At 37.2% G+C, this 12,063-nt stretch overlaps 1 protein-coding gene across 2 annotated transcripts in view; it reads right to left on the bottom strand.

The window, feature by feature from the left end:
- Positions 1 to 890: 890 nt before the first annotated feature.
- The window catches only part of ABCA1 (ATP binding cassette subfamily A member 1), a 106,103-nt gene continuing 94,930 nt past the window's right edge, over positions 891 to 12,063 (bottom strand). For both annotated transcript variants that reach the window (XM_075210475.1, XM_075210484.1), the window contains 7 exons: positions 11,065 to 11,171; positions 9,182 to 9,323; positions 8,023 to 8,157; positions 7,058 to 7,161; positions 5,836 to 5,928; positions 5,247 to 5,490; positions 891 to 3,777 (listed from right to left, as the gene is read on the bottom strand). In XM_075210475.1, the coding sequence (XP_075066576.1) occupies positions 3,637 to 3,777; positions 5,247 to 5,490; positions 5,836 to 5,928; positions 7,058 to 7,161; positions 8,023 to 8,157; positions 9,182 to 9,323; positions 11,065 to 11,171 (966 nt within the window). In that variant the 3' untranslated portion in view covers positions 891 to 3,636. The remainder of the gene's footprint in view (positions 3,778 to 5,246; positions 5,491 to 5,835; positions 5,929 to 7,057; positions 7,162 to 8,022; positions 8,158 to 9,181; positions 9,324 to 11,064; positions 11,172 to 12,063) is intronic.

Raw genomic sequence — 12,063 nt, 5'->3', positions numbered from 1 at the left:
TAGCAACCAGTAAACTAAATGCAGTCAGTTATTTAGTAAATTGTTGGTATTCGTTTCATGAGTAATTTGTTTAGTCCACAAAATGACTGCCTCCACCATGTGTAAGTGACAGGTCCACTTTAATCATTGATTTCATGGATAGTATCTACTATAACACCTTCAGTTACAACAAAATACTATTCAACATACTAAAATGTGAGCTAAATATAACCATTGATAAATATTTGGGGGAAAAAGGTATATTTTTGGGAGTTTGACAGCTCCTTGACCTGTCTTCTCCCCATAGTGAGCAAAGTGGAGATATTACTACTACCAGTTCCAGTTCAAAATGAAACACCTTGGTTTTATGCCTGTATATCTTTATGGTTCGCTCAGCGCACATCAAAGTTCCTGCCTACCCATTGCTCACAAGAGGTTTATCCACCAAGTAGGAATGTGCTTAGTTGTGTAGCAGTTGAAAATATCTGGTGCGCCGTGCAAAAGTTTAAATCTCTTCTCTGTTACAGTGAAACTGGAAGGTGCAAGATGCGTCCATTTAAATAATATAAGGTTAGACATTATCTCTATCTCGCCTAAAATGTAAGTCTCCTCATATACTGCCATCTTGCCCCAAAACGTATGCGATTGTTTGCGCAAATCGAAGCACATGGCACCACTAAAAAAAAGATTTTTTTCGCTTTACCTTGGCCATTTTGGTTTTACTCAATGACCTCTAAAGAGTGTCATAAAATAGCACCACATACCTAAAATGTATTGTTTGTTACTCAGAAATATGGAAATAGCAATATTTTATTCACGGGATGAGGGACAGATCATTATATAGCATTTATTTTGCCACGCAGAAAGAACAATCTGCTCGCTACCAAAGCATAAAAGACAAAACAAATATCTGAGGCGTCACAGGTTTTTTTTATTTTACGTTACGTGACATAATACAAGGTAATTAACATAGATCTATGTCTATACTTTTTAATACTTAAACAGTTAATGACAATACAAATTTTTCAGTCTTGGAAATTTCAACTGAAAAAAGTAACTTAATATAACTAAAATATTGTAAAACCTTTTATATTCTTTCTGTTTTTTGCAACGTTAATGAGTATTCCAGTGCAAAAATAGATCCCATTAAAGACAGCTTAAAGTGCTTGGAATGAAGGACCAAACATAATGAAACACAACGCATGTAAAACATCACATCACATGGGAGAAATGTTTATGATTAGAAGCTACACCAATATGCATACACACATAAAGTTTCCAAATGTAGTTAATGAGACAACCAGAACAGAGTGGACATTGTGGCACATGATGTCTGACTACTATTTAAGTAAGTATTAAAGTTAACTTACAAAATGGCCAGCTTCAAGTTTGTTGTGAATTGGGGATTCACAAAAAAAAGGTATTTTAGGAAAACACTGGAGACAAATTTTTGAAATGGTTAAACTTGAGTCCTATTCTTCCAGGAATTTGCTGAAAAATCTAGAAAATGCAAATCACGGGCACAAATATTGTAAGCAGATATCCACTGTCAGATTGGTTCAAGTTTAGCATGTGCACAATTTGTAGCAGTAATCTGGTACAGTGGATCAGTATGATTAGATATCATTAACTTGGCACTGCCCCATGACATAATGTAGGCACGTAGCACAAACTGCAGTTTTGGAGCTACCAATGAAATTACTGGCATTATCCTACACCATTAGTGGTATCTAGTAAGGCAGTGTTTGAAGAATAAAAAACAAAATTGCAGTTTTTGTTTGGTGAAACAAGGTGCAGGAGATTATAATGCGTCTTGCATAGGCTGAGGTAAAAAATATAGAAATTGCATTGATAAGTACAATGAACATGTTCTAGCACATAATACATGGGAGGAATTATTGACAATATATGCATTGAAACAAAACTATTACCTCAAAAGTTGCCTGTTTATTACCTACTTTTGTAACAATTGCCTGCCATTGTCCGGATTTTGTTTTTTTTACCACCAAATTAAAAAAAAACAAAGAACACTGTATTCTCTTCTATTGAGGAGTTGGTGGTAGCATTGCACCTCTTGACAGCAAGCAAGTCAATCTTTTAAAATTGGGATTACTATTTGCCTTGACAATGACTGAGCGAATACATCAAGCAGCACTGCACCCAAAAAAATCAAAAAAGATGCTAGTTATTGGGCTGAAAAGGAGGAGACATTTCTGGTTACAAAATATGGAATATGAGAACCACTATACTCATTGATGGTACATTAGTATTTTTAAAGCCTGTATTAAAATACTTGTGTTATTTGATTTTACCAATCAGGAGAGACAATGAAATATGACAGAACACAGCACTGATAGAATGCATGTGACTATTTCACAGTAGCATATTATAGCACACACAATTATCCACAAGGTATCAAAAGAACTTAGGTAAAAGGGCACTCCCATATAGATTAAATAATGCTTATACAAAATGTGATTTTTCACTGAGATGTATATTTACGGAAATCATGTAAAAATCCCCTTCCTCGTGGCGCTCATACCTAAGCTTATCTAGTGGAAATAAAAGTAACTATGGTCTTACATGCTTTGGCCTACTAGATAAATACACTACAGTCAAAATATGCCTGGAGTGCATTTGGCTTTGTAAATGGAAGAACCTTTAGCTCACAAGATCTTCTTACGGAAGAAGTATCCTGAAACCCAAGTATCCGCTATGCAATCTGATTAACTTAAGACAAAGGGAATCGCAATGTTACTTGAGATTCCAGAACCAAAAAACTACTAAAGACAATAATAAAATGCAAAAAAACCAACAACAAAAAAACACCACCACAGGACACCTGTAACAATGCTACCAAAACCACTTTAGAAAACATGGACAGTAAGAAGTAGCAAAAGTTTTAAAAAATGTAATTATATTGTACTTTGCATTGCATCCACACTCTGTGGCCTGTGTTTCTGCTTTATTAGTGTGAAAAAATAAAACTCTAAATTTATTTTAAATAGAATTACAAATGCTGGATGCAGACTGTCTAAATTTTACACTGGCTGTAAATGCCCTTTATATTTAATTTCTTATTGCTGCTATTGGCCACACTAGTAGGAGTGACTACAAAATGGCAGATAGTTGCCTCGTTAACGATATCAATATAACCTGCACCCCTTAGAAATATCACAACATATTAAAGCTAGTCCTTCTGGGCAAACCATGTTTGGATCTCCTGACATACACGTAGAAGCCCTAAACATTAATAAATAGTCACTAGTCTTGATTTGTCAGTGGTACGATTGTTGCGATCCTGGAAGAGAATACAATAAACAAAAAAAATGTACATAACAGCCATTGTTTTAAACCCACATTTAGGCAGGATCCAGTGGGTGCAACATTACAGATTCACATTGTCATACTGTTGGCTTGTTCAAGTCTTCTACTTGCGTACAGTACAACAAGGCAACGTGAGAGGCACCGCCTCTTGTATGGAATTGTGTCTGTCATTGCATTGATTTGCATTGCATTGAGTGGTAAGTTTTAGTTGTCCAGTATACGATGCCTCCCTACTTGGGTCCTAGTGACCTGACTTCCTGGCATTCACGTCCCATCCGCAGCCAAGGGAGGCGTTTCAAAAACTCCTCTGTGCTTCTCCAGTTTGGCTTGTCACACGTAGCTTTCTTTCACCTTTTCATCCTGAAGAAAAGATGTCAGCAGAGTCATATCTACTACAGTCTGGTTTTTGTGCAATGACAAATCCTTCAAATGATCGTCATCACTTTGGTCCTTGGCAAAGTTAACAAACACCTGGGGAAAAAAAAAAACAAAGAATGTTCCATGTTACTTTCAAACTGAGAAAGATCTTCTATTTCCTGCTATGCATCCCTGAAACATAACCTTGTAAACATAGAAACTACAGCTAAACATGTATATTTCTTCTACAAATATATTTGTCAGGTATACACAAAACATAAAATTTTAAGATGTTGTAATGATAGACTTGGACACTATGTGGAAGATCCATCATGCAGGACCCTAAATTACAGTAAAACCATCTTGCTCCCAAGTAAAACAGAATTGGTCCTGTGTTTGGGGCCTCAACTGTACTTAGGATACTCACCACATCAGCTTCTGGAATGGTCAATTCTCCTGTTGGAGAAGGCAGAATCATTTTGAATGCTCACCACCTCAATGCCTTCAAGTGGCAGCTGTCCCAAAATGTTTCTTGAGACATAAGGCGTCACCTGAATTCTATTTCCATCATGGCAGGGAAATTGACCATACCAGAGGTGCCAGTAGGGTAAGTGTCTTACAGATAGGGGAATTTTATTCAATAATCTAGTATCCGGTTTGATTTCTAGAACTCAGGATCAACATTTTTGTGAGCATACTCCTAAACATTATTAATAATTACAGGTTACCTGGAATAGAAGTTTGCAACCCAAAATGTAGCAGTGTGGCTTTTATTCAAAAATCCAAACTTTGTTACATTGGTATTTTGAATTTCTGCTTAAAAAAAACAAGAACCCAAAGTTTTAATGTGTATAAATAAGCTTCTGCGGATAAATGTATTTTAAGAAAAATAGAAGTATCTGCACATGTATCTGTATGCCCCAATCCAAGAAAATAAACAAGTACATGATTTTTCTTTTTATAAAAATAATAGTATCCACACTGAGATTACAGTATTTCCTGGGCTCTCAGTAGTTTTATATTGTAGCCATTGTTTCTCCACTAGGTGGTGCTTGACAACATAATACACTTTCTGTAAGATGAGCCAACAATGAAAGTAAACAACTTATGAAGGCCTGTATCCGCCATTATAGGCCCAGAGAAACAGCAGGATAACCTTATCAGTGCAGTAGGTGTATTATTTCAAGTCCTCATTTGATGGGGAAAAATCTTATGATAACAAAATGACTATAATAAACAAGTGATACGAATACATGTAAAAAATTCCCCAAAGATAACTTTCTAAACAGTGAGCATTGATGTCAAAGCTTATAGTTGTTGACTTCTGATGTTATTACTTCAGTGTTCATTAGGAAAATGTCTGTATTATAAGGAATAATCCCACCCTTTGGTTTAAACTTTATTCATATTAGAAGTCACCTTGGCTTTCTGTGCCCTGTAACATTTTCATTATATGGTCAGGGAACTCCGTCTTAGCTTCTAATATGCTTACAGTTTACAGTAGAGGTTATATTTTCCCATATGCAAACTGTAACAGCCTGTAGGTCAGCACGCCAAAAGAACCATTGTGCAAGCGAACTCACTTGGTCAAGAGTGGTCTGAGAGACTGAATAATCTTCAATGTGAAGTCTTTTCTTGTTCTTGGAGAGGATGCTGAAGATCCTGGCCAAAGAGGATTGTGAAGAGCGCAGCTGGTACTGCAGCATTCCTCGATGTTTATCTTTTAATACGCTCCCAGGGAAAGCATGGCTAAAGAAGTCTTCCACGGGTTTTAGGTCTGGGTTAGATCCCGATATCCGTACTACAATTGTATACCCATCACCAAACCTGTTGAAATGCAAAAAGTAAATAAAAAAATCATCATTATTTTCAGCACATATCATACAGACAAGGGTTAGAACAAATCTTAATTTAGTTATTTATTTACTTATTTATTTAACATTTATGTTCATAGCAGGGCATCTTTTTGTATGCACATGTGTCTGTCCGAAGTAACGGCAAGAATTTAGAAACTATTATATATCGGACAGTGGCGCCTTAGTAATAATAATAGTAATAATAATATTGGTAAATGGAACTTGATGGTTTGGAGAGTTATCTAGTTAATTAGTAAACCAAAATAATTAAAACTATTTTTGTTTAGTCCACAAACAAAGCAGAAGTATGAATTACTTGTTCTTGAGATGCTGTACACTTCCCAGGCACCTGAATCTTCCATTAACCATTATGGCCATTCTTGTGCAGAGAGCTTCACACTCTTCCATACTGTTTAGGAGAAAAAACAAACAATACATTGAGTTAATAAACAGGTAGAATTCCGTTGACATTCAAGGTTGCATAAATCTTGACACCTAAACCTATGGCTAAAGATAAACAGTATTTAGGATTGTCATCTCTTCAGCCTCCATTACAATTACACAAATAATTTAATTCATATCGCTCCCCCGTGGATTTCCCTAACAATACAAATGTTTTGTTTATTTACAGTAAGGTGTACATTGTCACACATACTGTACAATGAACTGATGATTATCAAATGGATATGTACTAGTTGCACATCAAAGGGGTATATTTACTAAACTGCGGGTTTGAAAAAATGGAGATGTTGCCTAAAGCAACCAATCAGATTCTAGTTATCATTTATTTAGTGCATTCTACAAAATGACAGCTAGAATCTGATTGGTTGCTATAGGCAACATCTCCACTTTTTCAAACCCGCAGTTTAGTAAATCTAGCCCCAAGTGTTAGGCTACACTGGTTACTTAATTATACAAATATAGCAAAATTGCTTAATAAGAAAGAGCACAATAGTATGTGGTGTATTGCATGTACTGTCACAAATATATCCAGTAGGTGAGTGAGTGGAGGCAATAAAACACTGAGGTCCGATGCATGATGGTCTGGAGAATATGCATCAGATTGTGCCTTTCCTATTAACCCAAATGTGCTCAATGTAGGCAGTGACAGAATTTGTAGTGCACCCAAAAAGTAGATACGTAGAAGACTGAAGACGCTATGTGTCCTATTTCCTTTCAACCGGCAACTGGGGGAAAAGTTGAATTAAATTCTATGGATAATATTTCGGTTTACCTTGTATGAACAATTCATGTTAATAAATCCAACAATGCAGACAAATAAGGTTCTCATTTATGTCTATATATTCACTGAACATTTATAAAACAAGAACAATACTTTTTCCCTTTAGGGCACAGAAAAACACTGCATTCGCTGTCTCTGCAGGAAGGTTAGGCAGGTGGTTACCCAGAGAGGTTTGGTTTCATTACCAGGAAGAATGTTCAGGATAATGAGTCAAGTCTGGGGTGGAGAAAGTTCTCCAAATTCTGACCTATGCATGACCATTTTCTAGTAGATCATTTTGCAGTGTAACACTAACCTGTGTGATGTTAGTACAACTGATCTTCCTTCCTTAATGATACTCAGGGCGCAGTTCCATAAGAAGCGCCTTGCCTTAGGATCCATTCCTGTAGTTGGTTCATCCTGTTATAATTAAGATAGAGTACATTATTTTTAGAGATTATGAACCTGTTGGTTGTCACTTTGCAAATTTTCAACACAGGACCTTTGAAGTAATATAGCCATGCTTCACTTACCACAAGGCCAGTAGGTGGCTCTGTCAAAGACCAGGAAATACTATTTAGTAACTGGTACTACCCTAAAGTGAAATGTTGTACCTCCTACCAATCTGTATGAGTACCTCAAGTATTACCTCTTACATTACCACTAAGTCACAGATCTGTTTCCATATAAAATATAAACAAAAATAATGTCAACACTGGGTGAATTGTAACGTATTAAAAACTGTGTCCTCTGTCCACTCTATTTCATGCTGGATTCAGTCTGTGCATTGCAGATAGTTCTACGTGATGTGCTCATAGATTTCCATATTACCTATTTATACTGCTACTGGCCCATGTAGGGCTTCTTTAATGATCCAAACAAATTTTTATAGGTATCGAACGTCACAAAATAGAACAGTTGCTGGCAAAAGGGTCCATTTTCAGTTTAGTGAAAGCTATACTGTGCACACTTGGTAGTTCTAGGTTTTCAGCTGAAAATGGACCCTTTTTCCAGAACTGTTCTGTTTTGTGAAGTTTGACACCTAGAAACTACCAAGTGTGCATAGTATAGCTTTACTATATGTATTCTACTTTCATACTGCCTATACTTTTAGATACTTTTGAAGGAGAACACTGGAAATACAATAGATATGTAATAATTGTAATAATCATGTCTATTGGCAAGATCATATTTGGAAATCTTAATATTTTATGTCCTTGCCAGAGTGTCACATGTATAAATACGTTGACAAATATGTAAAGCTAATCAATGGTAACTTACCAGAAACACCACTGGTGGTCCTCCAATTAAGGCAATAGCTGTAGACAATTTGCGCTTGTTTCCCCCACTGTAGCTTCCCGCACATCTGTCTGAGTATTTCACCAGCCCCAATTTTCGCACTGCCCACTCAGCAACCTGAGGCAGGACACACAAACAATGTCAGCATTACAATGGTTGTAGAATGCGAGACAAATACCTCAGCAGTCCAGTGCTATTGATACTAACCAAAACCAGTAACAAACTATCTTTGCTTAGGTTATATGACTAGAAAATATATAGAATCAATTTGTTTCCCATTCATTATTTTTACAAATGCTGTGAGTAATACCAAGTTGCATTCAGTTCTCATAAAATCATTGCAAATTGGTGAATTTACAAAACTAACAGATGATACATTTACCCCCTGACCTTAGTTATTGTTGTATATTGTATCCAATAACAAAGATAATATACATTTAAGGATAGTAATTTTAGATCAAATATAATTTTTGCCAGTATGATTTAAATAGAGGCTAGCAAGGGCGCATGGAGCATTTTTAAGGTGGGTTTCCCCTCCACCGAAAAAAAAAACCAAAAAACGAGAGAGCTGCCACGCATGCGCAGCAGCTCCGTTTAGGCAGCACTGTACTATAAAGCAGCCGCGGCGCTGTCAAAGAAGTGTCCGCGGCGGTGCTGTATAAATACAGCACCGCCGCGTACGCTTCTTTGAGAGCGCCGCGAACACCGCCGCGGACGCTTCTTTGACAGCGCCGCGGCTGCTGTATAGTACAGTGCTGCTATATAGGGCACTTTTTAAGTGGAAGGGAGGGGTTTCTGGAGACCCAGAAACCCCCCCTGCGTGCGCCACTGGCTAGTAAGTCTTATCTGAACAGCTGACAATATGTATTGTGACAGCACGTCCTCTGGGATTACACATAATTTAAAAAATGTTCAGTCAACACCAGACTGTCGGCATATCACAGTATGGACCTTGAATTCAATTCAGGTACTGGCTGCCTTAATAGTAAATGAAAATAGGAGAGGCAGGATGATAGTTCACAATTACGGTAATTGAGGACAAGATGCTTATAGGGACACTTGATAATCTTGCTATTATTGGACATGGGGAAGCACTGATTAAAATACACAAGGATCACAAAGGTAGAAGAATATGTTTTACCTTGCAGACCTCCTTCTCTGGCACACCACGCAGCAGTGCATATAACTCCAGGTGCTCCCGGCCTGTCAGCAGCTCATTAATGGCGTCAAACTGTGGACAGTAACCCATGTTCTGGTGGACCTCTTGCATATTAGACAGGATACTGCAGAAATAAGCAATCATCTACGGTTACCAATCATAGGGACACTCATATTTTCTTAATGATTTAAATAGAGCCTAGTATATCATTCAATCAATATTATGTGAATAATCTAATAATGTAAAGTTATTTTTTATCTTTTTTAGTGCTTTTAGAATCTGTGTGGGTGCAGGCCCAATATGTCTCTGTAAGAACCTTGTCTGTGGACAACCCTCACAAGGATTCTCCATAGACTCTACATAACAGCACAGTGTGTTTTCTGTAGGTCGGGACAGTGCTTTCCATGGTGGCTAAGTAGTTAGCACTTCTGCTTCACATGAGTTCAATTCCCGACCATGGCCTTATCTGTGTGGAGTTTGTATGTTCTCCCTGTGTTTGCGTCGGTTTCCTCCGGGTGCTCCGGTTTCCTCCCACACCCCAAAAACATACTAGTAGGTTAATTGTCTGCTACCAAATTGACCTTAGTCTCTCTGTCTGTATGTTAGGGAATTTATACTGTAAGCTCCAATGGAAAAGGGACTGATGTGAGTGAGTTCTCTGTACAGTGCTGCGGAATTAGTGGCGCTATATAAATACCTGATGATGAATAAAAATGATATATAAATATACCTCTTAGCAAGTACAACACTATATTAATCATCTTTAAAGGGGTGTTTACCATTTTATTGTCGACAGAATTCAGTTTAAGTATAATATACACGGTTAAGTTGAACGTTATCAGGTATCTTATGTAATTTTAACATAGGAGAAATCTTTTATTTGCAAACATACAGCTCACAGCCAATAACAAACTTAATTGATCGTTCACAGTAGGATGAGAACAAAGGGTTTTGTGCCCATAATATCTTTCTCCCTCTCCATTTCTCTGGCTGTTTTCAGTGTTATAATGGTAATGCTTTTTTCCATTCTATGATTTTGCCCTCTAAGGGGGTAAATTTACTAAAAGTTCTAACAAGGAAAAGTGGAGGTGTTGCCCATATCAGCTAATCAGATTCTAGTTATCATTTATCTAGTACATTCTAGAAAATAATATTTCGAATCTGATTGGTTGATATAGGCAATGCCTCCACTTTTCCTTGTTAGAAGTTTTAGTAAATCAAACTCTATTCACTCGGGCTTTCTGTTTATTCTCTTTTATTTGCTCCTTACAGGTCTCTTGCCAATTAATCTTCTAAAACTTCTCTACCTGAATTACAGTGGCCTGATAAATCCACCTTGGAAACCCAACCAGTGGGGCAGGAAACAAAGTGTTAATGTGCCATTATTAGTTGTTTTCATGTCACTAAACATCCTTTATTGTAATATCAACATGTTCTGTGCATTAGAAGCAGCTAATTGTGATTTAAAAAAGGGATTGTCTTCCATGTTTGCACAGCTTGTACTGTTTAGCATTTATTTTTTCTGTACCCATTAAAACATAATATTGATACAATTAACAATAGCAAAATCACCTGATATTATTTTTGCCAATGGTTGCAATAACATTGAATGTTAAAGTTTTCATAAGCATGTCGTTGAATTTTTTAAAATATATAACAATAGTGGGATTTTATTAAATAAACCCCAGTGTTTTTAGCATGGCTGCTGTTCCTTCCCTGCACACCAATAACTAATAATTGTTCCATCAATTAAAGAGTAAACAGTTTTGTGCAAAATTCTACCACGTTTGGGTAATATTGTTCCTTGTAAACAGTATTAAGCAGATATAGACTGATAAGTTTTCCCATACAAATGTATTGCTCACCTGTGTCCCTTCAGGAAAGCTTCCCCACCAGTCACATCAGTATCTCCAGTGAGCATCTTGAATGTAGTGGTTTTCCCAGCGCCATTAACCCCTAGCAGGCCGAAGCACTAAAAGTAACAGTGAGTCTGGTAAATCATTTTTGTTTAATTAAAATAATAATACTTAAGATTTTTACTCTTTTACAAAACACAGTTTGTGACAAAGAGTTTTAAAGGCACAATGCTGTCTAAAGACAGTGATACAATCAATAGTGTTAGACATACTTGACAACTTCTTCTAGTTGGCGTCTTGGAGGTGCCGGGGGAGCTGAGTGGGGGTTCTCCAAAATCAAGTAATTTTGCACGCGTCCCCTGTGACATAATGACCTCATTTTACAGCGGGGGCTAGGTCAAATGCTGCGGTTCCCGGAGAATCACAGCATTTTGGACCCAATTCTGCCCACTTCACTAGGAAGTGGGCAGATGCAGGAAACTGCCATACTCTCCCGGGAGTCCAGGAGACCCACCCGGAATCCGGGAGTCTCCCGGACATTCCGTGAGAGTTGGCAAGTGTTACATCCACTTCTTTACAGAGTAAGTAAAGCCATTAGTCTACTAATGTGCATATATAGGGGGTCTATATGTTAAGGCTAATATGGAGAAAAAAATAGCATATTTCTACTCTTACCTCCATATTTGTCTCTGGCTGAAGGAGGGATCAGGGTGTAGCAAGGGCACACATGCACGTTAATGAGATGAATTATTACAATGTACGTGACATGGCAGAGCTCAGCACTACTTCATTTTTCAGCACAGTGTGTTACATGCAATAACTAAATTTTACATATGGCACCATTCTGATCCAAATACTGAGCACTGGGGCTCTATGTAGCTTAGTATACTATGCAGCTAAACATTACACCGAAATAATAGAAGTATTTATATTTAAATAAATCTGTCCTGCATGCTACCTGTCACATCCCTTTGCTGAAAGCAAACAACTTTAAATACCTGCTTATGG

The sequence above is a fragment of the Mixophyes fleayi genome, chromosome 1 (genome assembly GCF_038048845.1).
Source record: "Mixophyes fleayi isolate aMixFle1 chromosome 1, aMixFle1.hap1, whole genome shotgun sequence".
In the NCBI taxonomy this organism is placed as follows: Eukaryota; Metazoa; Chordata; class Amphibia; order Anura; family Limnodynastidae; genus Mixophyes; species Mixophyes fleayi.
The sequence above is the reverse complement of the archived record's forward strand: the minus strand, read 5'-3'. Positions and strand labels throughout refer to the sequence as shown.